This window comes from Amblyomma mixtum, chromosome 1, assembly GCF_055824585.1.
Source record: "Amblyomma mixtum isolate Tamu chromosome 1, ASM5582458v1, whole genome shotgun sequence".
In the NCBI taxonomy this organism is placed as follows: Eukaryota; Metazoa; Arthropoda; class Arachnida; order Ixodida; family Ixodidae; genus Amblyomma; species Amblyomma mixtum.
Window position 1 is genome coordinate 180,992,835 of NC_143012.1, and position 18,318 is coordinate 181,011,152.

General features: G+C 46.2%; 1 protein-coding gene, 1 long non-coding RNA gene and 2 pseudogenes across 2 annotated transcripts in view; 3 read left to right on the plus strand and 1 right to left on the minus strand.

The window, feature by feature from the left end:
* LOC149370132 (uncharacterized) overlaps positions 1 to 10,903 on the plus strand; it is a 106,975-nt gene extending 96,072 nt beyond the window's left edge. Inside the window, exon 2 of the long non-coding RNA XR_016285581.1 lies at positions 10,019 to 10,903. This is a non-coding gene — a long non-coding RNA (uncharacterized LOC149370132). The remainder of the gene's footprint in view (positions 1 to 10,018) is intronic.
* On the plus strand, positions 3,047 to 5,317 carry LOC149370139 (uncharacterized; annotated as a pseudogene).
* A 1,269-nt stretch (positions 10,904 to 12,172) lies between the features above and the next one.
* LOC149370140 (uncharacterized) lies at positions 12,173 to 17,951 on the plus strand (annotated as a pseudogene).
* On the minus strand, positions 13,400 to 17,366 carry LOC149370141 (uncharacterized). The gene is made up of 3 exons (XM_089576943.1): positions 16,002 to 17,366; positions 14,814 to 14,902; positions 13,400 to 14,037 (listed from the first exon to the last, which is right to left on the minus strand). The coding sequence occupies exons 1-3, from the start codon at positions 17,364 to 17,366 to the stop codon at positions 13,494 to 13,496; spliced, it is 1,998 nt and encodes a 665-aa protein (XP_089433069.1). The 3' UTR covers positions 13,400 to 13,493.
* Positions 17,952 to 18,318: the final 367 nt, after the last annotated feature.

Genomic DNA, 18,318 nt, shown 5'->3' on the forward strand with positions numbered 1-18,318 from the left:
GTCCATTCTGACAGAACCAGAAAAAGGGCTTCTTAAGTGGGCGCACGACCGCAGTTCGACGATACCAAGTGAGAAAACTACTAGCGGTGAATTTAATGAATGCTCAACATTATAGCTTTATTCAGCCGTTCCGCATTTATGCTTTTTTTTCCCCTTAGCTTCACTCGAATTATAACTCCAGCACAACTTTTTGACACGACACACTGCGACGATCCACTTCAGTTGCCGGGTTGACTCGTCCGTCCTTGCAGGAAAATGAACCAGCTTCACGTCTCCGTTCCCCTCTCGGCTATGGCAGTCCTTCATGCAACAGTATCTCTGATTAGTTTTTTTCTGAGTACCACCGATGGTGTAGGATGGCCGAGGTAAAGCTTCCAGAAAATCCGCTAAGTTGCACAACCTCGCTGTTGGCGCCTTTCTCGCGAAGCGGAGCCGGCCGGACCACGCTGAGCTGCCTACTAGTCCCCTTTGGCCACGAGATGGCGCCACATGTACCGGCTGCAGGATGCGCTTATCTGTTTTTTTTTCCTAAACCAGGGGGCAGCTAAGTCTGGTACGTTCATTCTTTGGGCTGCTGGCAGCTTATTCACTATGACCTGTGTAGGCCAAATGGCAGTGCCACTGTGAAAAATATAGGTGTGCCATCTGAATTAAACATCAGGCTTATCTGGTCTGGTCTGGCTTATCTGCATCTGTAGCTGAGGAGACAAATGTTTCATATAGTTCAATATATATATCCTAATATGTCCCCTTATCTGGAAGAGGTTTTGTCAAATCTAGGATGTCACACCCTTTTAGAACTTTTTCTGGTTGAGATGGTATGCCAAAAGCAACAGAAAACAATCCTTCTATTAGAGGAAAGTTTTAGCCCTACAGAACTTGGTACACTTTGAGGGGGCTCTTCACCAATGTAGGTGAAACAATTTGAGCAAATGAGGTGAAACCTCATAGCTGTGGTGCTACCATTTATCAGCTTTCCAAGCATATTCCATGATTCCAGTAGTACAGGCTTCTCAAAAAACAAATTGATCATTTCCATTAAACTTGTCACTGCTGTCAGAGATTGATTTTTACGGCATGCTTTGTCGCCCTTTGACACTACAACCTTTTCAGAGATGTCATTAAAGAGGTCATTAATGTGTTAGTGAGGTGTACATCCAGTTGTACTGCAAGGAGTTGGAATTTCTCAGGTTGACGAGATGATTACGTTTTTTTTTTGTCTCTATGTGGTCAGTGTGCATGCGCTCTGTTCTTGAACGAAGGAGGCGTTGGTGCAATAAACCTGTTGTTAGTGTGCGCTCGTCCCGTGTGCTTCTTCTATCTTGCCCCGACCTTTTTGCGCAGTTACTGATTGTTCTTGTACTTCTTGTTTTTCTTCTAATGTGTGTAATCATTTATTCAGTGTCTTGTTCCCACACATGCCTGCCACGGTTGGCAGGTGCAGGCTTCACACAGACGAATCTGGCCTGGGGATGCCACTTTCCCCAGGCAACGGGCATCCACCAGACTGGTGATGTCACCTCCCTTCTGCCAGTGGGATTTCTCCGCTCTGGTGATGTCACTGCTTGCCAGTGTGACAACGCCAGTTGCCAGGTTTATGCTGTCTTGAGGCTTCCATGCCAGCGTGTATTAGTGCCCTCTGCTTACCATCAGTCCTGCTTGTCTAGGAAAATCATGCCTGTGGCCATTAAATTATGGTTTTTTTAAACTACATAAAAGTTAAGAAAGAAGGTGTGCTAGTTATGTCTTCTAAAACAACAAAATGAGCATACTCTGCTATTCTGCTGAAAAGTTTCCCTGTGTTGCCTTTCATTTGACGTGCAGGCACTTGAAAAGGTGCATTTCATGCTGCCAGGCCAACTTGAGCTGTTCTGTGACGCATTGAGGAAGAGCGTGCTGAGAAGACTTCGACTGGGCGCGTGTTCGCTGACAGAGCATCATCGCTGCCATACGTGACTCTGAGCACATTGTGGAGCTGTCTTGGAATGCGTGTCTAGTCACCTCTGGTAAATTGCAGGCTGCTAAGGATGCCTTTGCTGCCTTTGTCACCAACTCCAAGTCTCTTCGCATCCTTGATGTGACGAATTTTCAGCTGTTCTGCAAGTCGGTGAAGCTTGTCAAGTCGTTGGAAAAAAATGTGAGCATTGAGAGCCTCCTGATCGCCTCTTCAATGCTACTTGGTGAATGCAGATACCTTTTTGTCATTATCTCGCTCAAAATGCAACAGTGAAGAACCTTATAATTTTCTGCTTATATATATCAAAGGTGGAGAACGTCTTTAAGGCCCTCCGGAAGAACTCTCAACTCTCCACTCGTTGGCCATCGAAAAATTTTACAGCCTTTTTCAGCTGTTCTGCAAGTCGGTGAAGCTTGTCAAGTCGTTGGAAAAAAATGTGAGCATTGAGAGCCTCCTGATCGCCTCTTCAATGCTACTTGGTGAATGCAGATACCTTTTTGTCATTATCTCGCTCAAAATGCAACAGTGAAGAACCTTATAATTTTCTGCTTATATATATCAAAGGTGGAGAACGTCTTTAAGGCCCTCCGGAAGAACTCAACTCTCCACTCGTTGGCCATCGAAAAATTTTACAGCCTTTTTCAGCTGTTCTGCAAGTCGGTGAAGCTTGTCAAGTCGTTGGAAAAAAATGTGAGCATTGAGAGCCTCCTGATCGCCTCTTCAATGCTACTTGGTGAATGCAGATACCTTTTTGTCATTATCTCGCTCAAAATGCAACAGTGAAGAACCTTATAATTTTCTGCTTATATATATCAAAGGTGGAGAACGTCTTTAAGGCCCTCCGGAAGAACTCAACTCTCCACTCGTTGGCCATCGAAAAATTTTACAGCCTTTTTCAGCTGTTCTGCAAGTCGGTGAAGCTTGTCAAGTCGTTGGAAAAAAATGTGAGCATTGAGAGCCTCCTGATCGCCTCTTCAATGCTACTTGGTGAATGCAGATGCCTTTTTGTCATTATCTCGCTGAAAATGCAACAGTGAAGAACCTTATAATTTTCTGCTTATATATATCAAAGGTGGAGAACGTCTTTAAGGCCCTCCGGAAGAACTCAACTCTCCACTCGTTGGCCATCGAAAAATTTTACAGCCTTCCACCCTGCAGTGGTTTGCTAGTCTGGCTACTCAAAACACAACCCTACATGAGGTCAAGTTTCTGCAGGGCGTTCGGATGTCTCCTTTCTCTTATGGAAGTGAAAGTGCTGCATTTTTAGAAGAGGATATGGTCTCAGCTGTCGTGACGGCCGTGCGGGGGACATCTTCGCTGCGAAGGCTCACTTTTACTGCAGCCTCTTTCCCCGAAAAGTGGGTCTGCCTGCTCTTGGAAGCAGCCACTGCCTGTCACTCTCTGGAATAGATCACCTTTCATGGGGTCATGTTGCAGTCTTCGTCTGAGACGTTTTACTACACATTGCTGAAAAGGTCAGGTTGGACTCTTTTCATTCGCAGCCAGAGGCATTCATATCGGCCCTGCAGTCATGTGGCAAGATTCTGGGCAAGGGGCACCACTGGTTGTCGGGACTGGATCCATTGAGGTTTTGCAACATTGCACGGCCGTCACTCTGCATGACCACATCACCAGGTTAGAGCTCGAAGCTAGGCATTGCAGAATTGGCATTGAGCACATGTCCCTGCTTGCTAACTACTTATCTTCGACGCGAGCCTTGAAAGATGTCTCCTTTGTGTTTCGTATTTCCTGTCTCAGTTGCTTTCTAATAGCTACACGCTTACCCATATATGCTTCTTATCGTACCCCAGCGACCTCCGCGCATGGGAGATTGTCGAACAACTGAGTCTGCGCAACCTGTCACTTGTTGAGTGCGCTGTGGCATTTGAGCTAGGCTCGACCGTTAAGCGGGCAGCAGCTGCTTTCGAGCAAGTGTCATGGCATCCGCAAGTGATTTCCAATGTTCTGCTTAAACTCCAGAACAGCCCCGCGGGAGTGAACACAATGCTTGAAGAGTTATGCGTGCAGATGGATTTCTTGCAAATTACTGGCGTTGTGCGCACTGAACTCGTCTGCTATGAGAGACTCGATGGGCGAAAGCAAATCGATGAGCTTGATGTGGATGCCTGGCTGCGTGTGCGGGCCTTATTGCGCATCAGTGACGTGCTGGATGAGACAGCGGGGGTGAAGTCACCCAAGAGGAAACGACCATGAAGATTGGCTGCCGATGACAAGCATGGCTGCCCTATCCCCTTTGTGCATTATGTGGTCTTTTCTCTCATTTTTTTTCTCAACTCCACAAATGCATCACTGGGGCTGAGTATGGAACTTGAACTTTGCAACGTCTCAACTTCTGCACTCTCTGGGAGGGCCTTACTACTGGATGCACTGCACGTTGCAGTTTCTTTTTCACTTTTGTGCCTGTTATCAGGAAGCTGCAGCTGTATGCCCAGCACAGTGTCTCATGCTGCTTTCAGATCTTGTTTTCTGTTCACGAAGCCCTGTTCTGTGCAGTAAATTTTGTCCAATGTGGAGTTGTTTTGCTAGAGCGCTCATTTGTAGAGTTTCTGCAGAAAACATTGATGCTTGCCTCTCTAATTTTTTACTCATACACCTAGTCATGGTTCATAACCCATCTCTTCTGGCCTGTGCTGTTTAACCGTAGGCAAAATCACTGCTGTTAATTCCAAACACTGCCCTTTCATAAAGCATTATGAATATTTAATATTTAAGGGGGATAGGACAAAATACAGCTGTGTTTTCGTGGCTGCTTTACAGTTTAAGTTTTACGTTAGAGCATAAAATGAAAGGAACATGAACAGTCTTTCTTGCCTATTTAAAACCTTGGCCACTTGCCGCTTCAGAGCTTGCTGCGAAGGAGCTGAGTCGATGTCCAGCCTTGGTGGCTTGTTCTGATGTGCGATTTTTGCTGTCCGCGTCGACTTCGGAGAGTCCTTCTCTGGATTTCGTTGTTCACTTGGTGATTCCAAGGGTTTCTTCGATGGCTTCACTTCACTGTGAAAGAAGCTGAGCAGTGGCTGCCACTGCTCAACAAGCCGTTTCAAGCTCCTACCAAGAGATAACCAACGAGTGTTGACATGTTTCAGGATTTTTTTTTACTCTACTTCATGCAAGCATTGAAAAGCTCTCAGTTTGTCTTTCCTTTTTGAACTCTTCTCCAGGTAGTAGTAGACATCAATCAGCACCTCCTCCACACTTACAGGAAGGCAGGCCGAACCCTTCTGAGCTGCCAAATTGATTAAATGGCGACAACATCCAAGGATGGCAATGTTTTCATGGTTTTCTTTGAGAACAGCAGCAACCCCATTCTTAGATCCGATCATCACTGGCGCGTTATCGCACGCCATGCCGACGCAGTTCCGTAACCATAAATAAATATAACCAAATTTGGCATGTGTGTAATTTTTTATTGATTTCAGAACTGCATCTTATTTTAAGTCAGCTGTTAAGTCATTTCCTGAGTGCTCAAAAGGTAAGAACAAATACTCAGTTTTTAATGTCAGCATGTTCAAAAAACCCTGTGTCGTGCAAATAAATTGTCAGTGTTTTTCTTTCCTTACAAAAGTAACTTCCAAAATCTATTTCATATGTGCATAGAAAACATCTCAGGATTTATGAGCAGCAAGCAGTATCATTCCACCGTCTTTCAATCCGAAATGCTGTAGGGATGGCTGATGGCAATGGCAAGAAAAGTTCATCCCTTTCTGGCCTCATTTATCGCCTCCAGTTCTTTTGCTTTTGGCCAGAGGAATATAACATTGGAACTAGCGAAAGCTCTGTTCTCTCCTCTTCATGGTGACACGAAGAAGCTAGTACTTTGTTGATGGAAACCTACAGAACCTACAGAAAGTGAGTTTTGGCAAATTGATCCATTCATTTGTCATGTCCTCCCTTGACTCAAAGCTTGCCAATTTAATATACCGTATTTTCCGGTGTATAAGACGCGGCTTTTTTTCAAAAATCTTGCTGGTGCGTCCTATACAAGGGTGCGTCTTATATGCGAATTTTTCGTCTTTTTCTGCGAGTTCACCAATTATTCAGGTTCATGCTCAAGATTTTTTCACCGAAAAAATATCAGTACCAATAATGCGGTTGTAACACGGTTAATACTTCAATACCGGGACCACTGTGCGCGACTTTTTTACGTAATCTTTATCATGAAACGGCGGGGATGACGACTTCCGGGATCACAAACGCGCGGCCGTTTAGGAGGCCCCAAGCAAAAGTAATGAGAAACGCCAAAAGATGGCGACAATCGCGCTTCTCGCCATTGTCAAGACAAGCCGGCGTTCTTTTTTAGTCACCCTTTGCAAGTTTGCTCCGTGTACGTAGTACGAAGAGAATGTTTCAGCCGCGTTGCCACCAGAAATAGGTGAACCTTTTGATAGCGCATCTCAAGATGAAGACTTCGAAGGTTAAAGTAGAAATAAAATGTTGTTATGGACATATGGGGATCTCTTTCGTTTTTTCTTTCTTTTTTTGCTAAAACGTCTGCAGGTATGGCGTGAGTGTTGCCTTTTTCGATCACTTAGCATTGCTTAAAAATTTCTCACAGGTACGGTGTATTTCGCGATAGTCGCGCAAGCGTGTTTAATTAAGCCTCACTAGCCTAACTGGGTAAACTGGGGTGCGTCTTATACACGGGTGCGTCTTATATACGAAATTTTTCAATGACAGCTTGCATATATGGCGGGTGCGTCTTATACAAGGGTGCGTCTTATACACCGGAAAATACGGTAAAGCAATTTTATCATGGGCACCGCAATCTTCTGATTGTGGTGTTATCTAATGTATAGGTTGGAAACGGCCTCCGGGAAATATGTGCGATCTCATTTGCAGTGAACAGCTGCAGCGTTTCAAACTGCAATGTCAGTTACCCGTTTACTGTGCGATGTCAGTGCATGTTGAGTTCCAGGTGGTTGAAATTTTCCGGAGCCCTCCTTTACTCATAACCTTAGCGTTGTGGGGCGTTAAACCTCGTGAAACTCTTTGTGGTCCTTAGTCAGGCCCAGCCCAACAATGCAACTCAACAGTACTGCATATTGGGCGAGTTGGTTGACATACATCTTGCAAAATTTTAGCGCGAAAAACACGGACAGAAAGAGTAGACAAATGATATAAACACTCGTCAGTGCCTACCTTCTCCATCTGAAGTGGTTTGCCACGGCCTTGCAACATCACTTGTGCCTTATAAAGATGCAATGTAAGCATAACGCAGTGGGATAGAAAAGCAGTTAGGCAAAAATTACTGAGGAACAAGCAATAATGTAAAGACAATAGAAAAAACGACACATTGTAACCAAGCGTTTATATTTAAGAAAGTGGTGCTGTGAAAATATATATTCACAAGCTGCAAAAAAATGTAGTGAAAATCAACATAAACATATTAAGCCTGATGGCATTTTGTTCAAGACCTGGCAGTGCTTTCGTTCACCATTTCAAGAGGTTTGCTGTTGTCTCGGAACGTTGCTTATGCCTTACAAAAATAAAATGGAAGCTTAATGCAGTGGGATACAAAAGCACTTAGGCAGATATTACTAAGGAACAGCAGTAATGTAAACACATGAAAAAAATCATGCTGTAAGCAAGCATTTACATTAACCAAGTGGCACTGCAAAAATATATTCACCAGCTGTACAAAATGTATCAAAAATGAATAGAAGCCATCCCACTCAATAAAACCTTGCAAAGCATGCTTCATAACTAATTGCAAAATCATGAGCATTATAAGAACTGCATTTGAAAACAGTGAATATGCAATAACTTTGATGTGGCTGCGAGACTTGCTATCAGAGCCTCGTTTTCTTTCATGATTCGACTGGCTGCTGCATTAGAGTATTTTACAGTTTTAATCTTGCAAAAAACAGACAATAAATGCACCTCATTAGATTACCTTTCTGCATGTGCAACTTAGGACGGAGTTTCCGGTGCCACACTCAGTCTTTGAACTCTCTGAGAAATCCAATTCCGAGCTGTGGAGAATGAATAGAATTTGACAAACGTGATGTGCAACACCAAAGTAGTTAAAAGCAATAAAAAAAGTGATCACACTAAAATTGGTTCTTTTTCACATTATTTTTGATCGTATATTGTACTGAACTCGAGGGGAGAAGTTTTAAAACAAATGAGAATGTAATGCCAGCATGCAGCAGTTGGCCGTAAAAATGTATAAATATTTTGAATTCAGAAGAGCAATGCAAAATAAACTCTTGAACCAGTGAAACTGTAATGCTAGCGAGCACATAAGTATGACACCTCGACAGCGAAATCGGCGCTTCAAGATAATCGTCTGTGCTTGCTAGTGCTCCATCTTGCTGGCCGCATATTTTTCTTTTAGGGCCGACGACTTCGTCACCGCCAGACAGGTCCGATGTGAACTGTGCCGCTCCCAGCATCTTTCGACCCTCTTCATATGAGCCTAGAAAAAAAAAATTCTGGAAACGTCCTGAACTCTTACCAAACAGCCACATACTTGCGAAACTTTCGCTTGGTTGTCACTCCGTACTCGACAAATTTTCACCCCAGTGAGTCTCACTTCCTGACCAGTCTCGCTAGTTTCTCTACGGGCACAGTCGGCTATTTGTATATAGATCCATTTATCCATGGACACGGAATAAGCTCAGCTTCTTGCGAACTGGCTTTCAATGACAACACTGCCGCAGACTAGCTGTGAACTGTCGCTGCACGTGCTGCACTGTCACGAATTTGCAAGCCCCGCGTTTGTAAATGTGACGTGGATGGTGAAAGTGGTCACATCCTCCACTGAGCGCTGAGAGTGGCTCCGAGGTCCCTCCAGGGGACGACGCTTTTTAAACTTAATTATTTTTATTTTACTGTTTTTTTTGTTCAGAACATTATCAAACACATATTGAAGTCCTATTTTTGAGTAATTGTCACAATGCTAGCTGGGGGGAATAATTTTTTCAACTTCCCGCCACAGCTGTATTGATGCTGAGATCAACGCCGACTCGTCAGTTTTATTTTTCTTGCTGGTAGAGCATATTGGTTAGAAAGTACATATAAGACTGATCAAACATTGAGACCCCGCATTTTTGTGCACAAAGTAGATATTTCTGTAAAAAATTTTGCTTACGTCACTTTTTTCAACTGTGCTTCAATTTTTTCGATCATCGCGACGAAAACTTTTTAACTCGCTGTAGAAAACGTAGGGCTTTGGTACAAACTCTTTATTTATGCGCAGAGAAGGAAATTGTCTTCCGCCCGACAACTGGACGAGACACCGATGCGTTTGCAAGCCAAACTAAGCCAAAGTAGGGTTCGTGCATCCCGAACGGTAGTCGAAGATATCGGTGGTATGTTAGTGAGTTCGGTAGCCCGTAAGATTGCCTTTGAGCATTTTGTATTGCCCTGAACCACTCCTGGACTTCCTGAAAGCTCACGTCGATCAGCAGGCTGCTTCTGTTTTTCATTTTCATTCCAGCCGCTTTGGCTGCGTTCGGTGGAGGCAAAAGGCAGGATGCGCGCATGTGCTGGCGATGGTATAAATTAATCCGGAAGCCTTCCACTACGGTGTCCCCGCATAGCCCACATGTTGCTTCAGGGTGTTAAACTCTAATGCACTTTTGTTTTTAGAAAAATGCGCCACGCTTTTTAACAAAAAAAAAAGAGGGCAGATGAATAGAGCGTCTACACTAGGCGTGTAGTACAGAGGGAAAAATACTTGTCTAGGACGAGCTCCTTGTCCTCCTGACTGCAGACGTGGCTGCCCATGCAGCGGTGATTGAATAAGATGTTATGAGTGTAGGCAGTGCTCACACCTTGCACATTTTGGACTCAGTGTTATTGCTAGGTGATGCATGGGAAGTGAGGAATGCGATCAGAGCGCGCAGCTCACGTGTCCTATAGACAGCTGTTTTGGGCTGTTATGTGCACCGTATGTCTCGTCCCTCCCATGTGTGCTTTTGTTTCTCAGCCAGTCTGCCGCATTTTTTTCAAGTTAAATAGCCTACTAGCCCACTTTCTTGCCTTGTTGACATTGCAGAACCATTTGCTAATTCATGCGCATCTTCCATTCTGCAGGTCGTCATGCCTAAGCTACAAGAAAAGGTGTACACAAGCAAGAAGGTGTACCAGCAGACAAAGGCAACCTTTGATAGGCTTGGACGGGAGGAAATGGTTGCTGTTCAACATGAACAGAACTTCGAGCAAGAAGCATGGGACAGTTCTTTCGATGACAGTGACCATAGTGACCAGTGATGACAGTGACCAGTTTTGATGGCTTCGGTATTGCTTATGATGAGGTCTCCAGCAGAATACCTGCAGCGACAGATATGCGTGGAAAAACATTTAATGATGTTTCTGCAGGTAGAACATGATCCAAGAGGTTTGCTATCCTCAACACTTCAAGTTCCTACAATTCTTGAGACTAGCTTCACTGATCATGAGAATCCATATTCAGGTGTTGTACCCACTGATTTCTTAGGAGCGTTGAGATGTAGGGCACTTGAAGAGAATATAAAACAAAGTGTTTTACATCTTTGCTGAGGATACTCAAATCCAACATGTAGACCCTGCTACTCGTACAAGTGATACTCGTACCTTGCTGCAAAATACCTCGAAACAGGCAGTTGAGATGCCCCCTGGCAAATATTGCCATTTCGGTCTGGAGCAACAGTTAAAACTCGTCTTTTCTCAAGTGGCTCCTGAAATCTTTGATTTCTCTTTCTTGTAATGTTGATGGATATCCGCTTTCAAAAAGCTGAAGAATTCAGCTTTGGCCAATCCAGTGCATGGTTGTTGGGTTAGGCAAAATGTCTCCTTTTGTCATTGGGCTTTTTGCTGGCCCATCGAAACCAGCTTTGTCTTAAGACTTCTTGGACCCATTTGTGAATGATTTCAAGCAACTAATGTCATATGGGATTTGCATCAAAGGGCGACAAGTTCAGGTGTGTGTTAAAGGTGCACTGAAGAGGATTCTGAACTTGTCTTTTTGCCGCGGGAACCCGATCTACACGTTCCTAGCATTCTTAGAAACTGCAACTTATTGCCCTGTATGGCGGATTTCCCTAATTAAATCGAATTAACGTCCGGTTCCCGCCCTTAATTTTTTAATTCTGCCTCGTACGATGGGCGGAGTCGACCAACGCGTGAAGTTCCTTTCAGCCAGCTCCGTGGAGGCTTTGCTTTCACTTTATTTTGTTTTTCAGGTTTCCATGAATAAATAGTTTCATTCGCACATAATAGAGCCGCAAAATAAGCCCGCAGAAATAAAAATACGTGCGGACTATTTGCTACTACGGACTACTACGTATTACTCCGCCGATGGCAGAGCGGCAAGCCGCCACGGGACTGGGTGAGAGGCACTCCACGCGTTGGTCGACTCCGCCCACCGTACGAGGCAGAATTAAAAAAATGGCGGGAGCCGGCCGTTAATTCGATTTAATTTGGGAAATCGGCCATACAGGGCAATAAGTCGCAGTTTCTAAGAATGCTAGGAACGTGTAGATCGAGTTCCCGCGGCAAAAAGACAAGTTCAGATTCCTCTTCAGTGCACCTTTAAGAACTTCATCTCTGACGCACCAGCATATTCTTTGGTCTTTTGCATTAAGGGCCATATGGGCTATTCTGGATGCCCAAAGTACATTGCTGAAAGAATTTACATGAACCGACAGGCTGTTTTCCCAAAAAAAATTTCAACGTTAAGGACTGACGATTCCTTCTGGCGGCAAACTGACCCAGATCACAATGAAACATCGATGCTGACAGCTCTACCAATTGACTGTGTAAACACTGCTCCCCTTGATTATATGCATCTGCTTTGCCTCGTAGTCGTCAAGAAACCTGAATCTTTGGGTGTGTGGGCCTTTGCATATACGCCTTGGACGTCAACACCGGAAGGAACCATCTGATGTTTATGTTTCCTTTGCTGAGCACGTGCTAAGCAAGTTTGTGCGGAAAACAATGGAGCATAGCGGAAGTTGATAGGTGGAAAGCAATAGAGTTCAGGTTTTTTTCTCTTCTGCGCTGGGTCACTGGCAGTCAGATCGGTTTTGCCTCGACCACTTTACAGTAATTTCCTAAGCCAGAAAAACACTGAGGCTAAATCCGGGAGGATGGAAGTATAAGCAGCTTTGATTCTTTTCAACCATTCAGTATCGAAGCAAAATCTGTGTTACACAACGCTTGTTTCTAATGGCGACAGCGTCATCTTCTCAGCCCTTGTGCAAGAGTTAAAAGAAGAGTGCCTCAACCACGTCCAAAAGAGGATGGGCACGGCATGCCACCTTGTGCAAAAAAAGTGAAAAGTCACTGGGAGGGTTGGGCAGGCTGACAAAGGCTCTCATTAATAAATTGACAGACTATTATGTCCGGGACCTGAGAAACAACTCCAACAATGTGGCTGCAATGTAGCGTGTAGTGATGGCATCATACTACCGTGTCACATCAACTGAAGAGGAGCCTCGCCGCAACTTCTGCCCAGAGGGTGCCAACTCGTGGTGCCGTCAGAAGGTTGACGAGGCAAGTGAGTCACCACAGCCGAAGCCCAAGTACACCCTTCCTGGCTATGTCGCTGAGGCTATGTTGCCTGTTTACCAGCTCCTCTCACAGGCTTCTCTTCTGCAATGCTGCCTGGGTGCAAAGACGCAAAATGCGTCTGAGTCTTTCCACTCCGTCCTGGGGTCCCTGATGCCAAAGGAGCAGAGCGTGTTTTTTTCATGCTGTGCAGACTGCACTGCATGAAGCGGTAGTGCTGGCTGCCAAAGGGCCACCAAAGAAATGTCTGTCAGTGAGGCTCACACCTGGCCACCTAGCCATCCAGTGAGCTGCTGAGAAGGATGCTCTGCTCATGGGCAAGACCAAAAAAAGGAATCAGGTCAAGAATGAGAGGCGGCAAAGGAAGAAAGTGCACAGGGACACCTCCAGCTATTCTCCAGGGTCATTTTAGACCTAGGAATACTGTTGCAACTTTCTCAAAGGCCATGTTTAGAAATAACTTTTTTTCCTGGTGTGGCTGCTCATTCTGGCTGCATCTTGGGAACCACTTATCAGATTTCCACGGGCTTTTCTTCTATAGCTGAATAAATTTCTGAGGGCAAGACAAAATATTGTCTAGAATTTGTCATTAGCAATTAAAGGGAAGCTGAAGAGTTTTTCGAATTCATTAAAATGCTCACGTGTGGATGTGGGAACTTTATAAATCATGCGGGTGAAATTTTTTACAGATTCATAACTTAGGAGCTGTATCGGCTGTCACAGTCGATAGAACATGACAACACGGTTGCAGGGCAAAGGAGCCTTCGTGCTTTATTGCGCGCTGGTTTTATAGCCACCACTGGAAAGAAGGGCGACCTCCTCTCCCCAGAAGCCGACTGTGTGCGCATGTCCCGTGGCTTCCGGGACGATGACTTAGCTACCGATACATCCTCCTTCGTTTGGAAAAAAAAAAAAGAAAGAAGAGGAAAAGAGAAAAGAGAAGAAAACTCTGTTACAAACAAATCTGAATGGTGTATGGCCCTCGCACAGACGCCTTGTTGACTTCACTTGCATTGGAAATTTAGGGCACCTGTACAAAGTCCTTGTTGTACGAGAGCCGCCGAGGTGGTGCTATTTGTCTTGTTGATCTCCTTAGTGCTGGTGCTGGCGAGGCAGTGCGCGGGGGATCCTGCGTTGGAGGCGCTGTGCCGAGCTGTGGCATGATAGTACGCGACTGCGGTGGACCAGTGCGGGCCGAGGTTGCCGAATTGTCCGAGCTGTTTTCGTCGTCGACGAAGTCCGGCAGCTCCCGCTCAAAGGGTTCACTGGTCGGTAGCAGGTGCCGCCGGTTGCGTCGCAGAACTCTTCCACCTTCGGTGAGTACGTCGTACGACCTGGGAAACCTGGACTGACGCAAGATCCGAGCTTTCGGTGACCACGTGTTCTGCCTCACCCGAACGACGTCACCTTTCTGCAGTGGAGCCAACGGCCGCTTGAGGCTTTCGGTCTGGCGATGCTTGTACACCTGGTAGTTGGCACTACAGCGCAAGTCCGGCAATGTGGTGCGAAGCTCGCGGCCTTGGAGGATCTCTGCAGGGGTTCGACCGCACTCTAGAGGTGTGGTCCTGTAAGCAAGAAGTCCCAACCAAAAATCTTGTTTAAGTTCGGTGGTTTTCTTTAGGATGCGCTTTACAATTTGCACACCCTTCTCCGCGAGACCATTTGATTGAGGGAATCGTGGACTCGAGGTGGTGTGTTTGAAATCATATCGCTTTGCAAAGGCAGCGAAGTCGTTACATGCGAACTGCGGACCATTGTCTGTGCATACCTCCATTGGTATGCCGTATCGTGCAAAAATGGAGCTAGTTGACTCTATGACGCTCCTCGCTGACAAGTCGTTAAGCAGTTCTACTTCGGGGAAGTTTGACAACGCATCGTATAAACACAAGTAGGATTTCCTACCATACTGGAAGATGTCGATGCCCACTCGGTACCAGGGCTTTTCAGGCACAGGACGCATTTTCAATGGCTCTCTTGGTTGGCTGTAGGCGTACTGCATACATACGCTACACTTCTTGACAAACGCCTCAATGTCCGAGTTCATTCCAGGCCAGAAAACTAGACGCCGTGCCCTGAGTTTGTTCTTATTAATGCCCATATGACCATGATGTATTTTTTCTAACATTTCCCGTTGTAAAGTAGTTGGTATTATAACCTTGCAGCCTTTTAGCAGGACGCCTCTAACTTCGGACAGTTCGCCCTCGCTTGACTTCAGCGGCCCTTCGATAGGAATACCATTACTTAGGCATTTTAGAACGAAGCTCAGATAAGGATCGTTCCTCGTCTCTACGGCCAGTCGCTTCCACGTGTCGTCGCTGACAAGTGAGCAAACCACACTTACGGCATGAACTTCCACGTCATCGCTCTGGATGCTCTTATCGTCCTCGGCGGGGGCCCTTGATAGCATGTCGGCGAGCAGAAGTTTTTTTCCTGGAACGAAGAATATTGTGATCTCATAACGCATCAGCCTAAGAAAAAACCGCTGCAGCCTTGGCGGCATATCGCCAACTGCTTTTTTGTGGATGGCAACTAATGGGCGGTGGTCTGTTTCCACAATAACCTGCCGGCCGTAGACGAAGTGGTGAAACTTTTCGCACCCGTATACGATAGCCAGTGCTTCCTTCTCTATTTGAGAGTACCGCTGCTGCGCGTCAGTGAGCACTTTGGAAGCATAAGCCACGGGTTTCCAGGAATCGCTATGACACTGCATTAAAGCTGCAGCAATCCCATTCTGTGATGCATCACAGGACACTTTTGTTGGTTTTTTGGGGTCAAACATTGACAGGAGCGGTTGTTGGCTCATGCTATGGCATAGCAGTTTCCATTCACTCGCATGGTTATCTGTCCATTCAAAAACTGCATCTTGTCTGATTAGGCTCCTGAGAAGAGCCGTTCTTTCCGCCAGCGTGGGTAAAAATTTTGCAAAGTAGTTTGCGACCCCCAGCATTCGCAGAACTCCCGATTTGTCAGAGGGGGCGGGCATTTCCAACATACTTTTCACTAGTGAAGGGCTCGGTTTTATACCTTCTGCACTGATAACGTCGCCCAAGAACTCAATTTCTTGAACGCCAACTGTGCACTTCTCACGATTAAATGTGAGACCGGCCTGCTCAGCTGCTTGCAGAGCTGACCGAAGGCGTACGTCGTGCTCCTGCCGGGAAGTGCCCCAGACTAGTATGTCGTCGACGTACACTTTCACGCCGGGAAGAGATTCAAAAACTTCATTTAGTGTTTTCTGAAACACTTCAGATGCCGACGAAATACCGAAAGGCATCCGTAAAAAACGATATCGACCGAACGGTGTTGCAAAAGTACAAATCCTGGAGGTTTCTTCGTGCAATGGGATCTGATGGAACCCCGAGTTTGCGTCAAGTCTGGAGAACACTGTTGCGCCCGCTAGCTCGGATTCTATATCTTCTCGCCTTGGCATTTCGTAGTGTTCTCGCTTAATGCATTCGTTTATCTTTCTAGGGTCCATGCACACTCGGATATTGCCGTCTTTTTTGCGAACGATAACGAGAGGACTCACCCAGTCTGTGGCTTCTGTGACTTTTGTGATGATCCCAGCCTTTTCCATGCGTTCAAGTTCTAGCCGAAGCGGTTCTCGCAGAGCCAGAGGTACCCGTCTCGCTGTTTGGACAACAGGTGTGGCGCCTTCGCTCAGGGCCATGCGGTATTCGCGTCGAACACAGCCTGTGCCGCTGAACAGGTGTTGGTAATCGTGAATGACTTTATCAGAACTGTTCACTGTTACGTTGTGAACTTCCCGCGGCAGAAGACCCAGTTCTTCGCTTGCTTCAAGACCAAGGATTGCTTGATTTCCTTTGCGCACTACAAAAAAGTTGCAAACGCTCTTTCGGTTATTCAGCTCCACTTGAGTTCTGAGGACACCCATATGTTTGATAATGCCGCCGCCATACGATCTCAGGATCACACTACTCGGCATTAATGATGGCTTGGGATTCATCTTCCTGTAAAGACCGAAGGGCAACAGGTTAGCTTGGGATCCCGTGTCCACTTTCAACTTCACCAGCAAACTGTTCATGCATACTTCAACGGTCCATTCACGTCGACTGCTGACGCTGCTAACCGACACGTCGAGTACGTTAAAGTCTTCTTCGGATTCTTGCAGTGCGTCCACCTGATTATTTGCCTTGCAGCAGACCGCGAAATGGTTCCTTGCTTGACACTTTCTGCATGTACGTCCGAACGCTGGGCAGCTTCGCGGCGCATGAGTTCGGCCGCATTTTCTGCACTTGAATTGCTTTGATTGCGCTTTACCCAAAAACGGGCTTTCCTTTCGCACCAAGTCCACCGTTTGCTGCTGGCGCTCATTCCATATCTTTTGGTGTTCAGCTGCGCTCTCAGCGGCTTTGCAGATTCCTTTTGCTTTTTTGAGGGTGAGCTGGCTGTCTGCGAGCAACTTCTCTTGTACTTTGCTATCACTGGTGCCAAAAACTATTTGGTCTCTAATCATTGACTCCGTCAATGAGCCGAAATTGCATGAATGGGCTTGAGTCTTCAAATCACGCAAAAAATGTTCAAAGGGCTCACCGGAATCTTGCATCCGTTTCCTGAAGATATACCGCTCGTGGACTTCGTTCCGTTGGGCAGCACAGTATTCTTCAAACTTTTTCACCACCGTCGCATAGTCGAGCTTGTTCTCGCCATCCGCAAAGGTAAACGTGTTGTAGATTGCGATGCCTTCCTCACCTGCGATGCTCAAGAGCAGCGCGGCCTTCGCAGACTCTGGTCGAGGTTTTTCGGTTGGCTCCGATGCAGTCAAGAAGAGCCCAAACTTCTGTTTAAAGAGCTCCCAGTGCTTGCTGATGTCCCCTGTCACACGCAATGGCTCCGGTGGCTTTAGGAATTCCATCTTGTTGGTCGGTGGCATCCCACTTCTGACACCATATATCGGCTGTCACAGTCGATAGAACAGGAGCGACATAATCGCCGTTTAAAATTACGCGGTAGCTCCGCCCCCCGCGGTCCGCCAAGCGCTGCTGAGGACCCTGACGATGCGAGCCAAAACCGGAAACCGCGGAGTGGTGACGTAAACACCGGTGATCCGTCGCTTCAGAGCCTCCGCGGCCGTGCTTGTTTCTGCATGCCATCATAAGCTGCTTCGAGCTGCCGTGTGTTTCTTTATTTGTGCGTTTTTATGTTTGTGGTGAGGTACAGAAAGGTGTGCAGCATCGAATGAAGCGATGGACCCATCATGCCGGCGTTCTGCGCAGCCCTCGGCTGCACGAACATCCGCGGCCGCGACGATGTGGTCTTTCATTATTTCCCGCAAAATAAGAAGCTCTCCGCGAAGTGAGTCGCTGCTGTGAAGCGAAGGGATTTCAAGCCGTCAAAGGCAACAGTGCTATGCTCTGGCCACTTTCGTGATTAGAACTATCACCAGAGACTGTCGACAATGCATTCACTGGGCCTGTCAACAGTCGGCTGGACTGAAACCGGGTGCAATACCGTCTGTTTTCTGGTAATTTCATTAATTTCATGGCAGAACCAGCAGTCTTCTTCATTCCCCTCTGGAATGCAGCGGGCGCAGGAACACCTGTTTTGGAGTTTTGGAGTGTTTACAATGACGTCACTCAACTGCCAGGAATACATTTCTAATAACGCATGTAGTTGTAAGAAATTGCCGACTGCCGCATGGCTTCATGCATTAATAATAATATTATATAATTGTGCGCCAAGTGTGCTACAGCCAGCCTTGCTATTCGTCCTGCTCGGTTGCAGCACGAGTCCATCTAGTTAGTGAAAAAATCACTTGCCGCTAGATCTGAGAACAAGCACGATAAAGGCGGCGCATATGGATGAAAGTATTCTTACAAGGACTT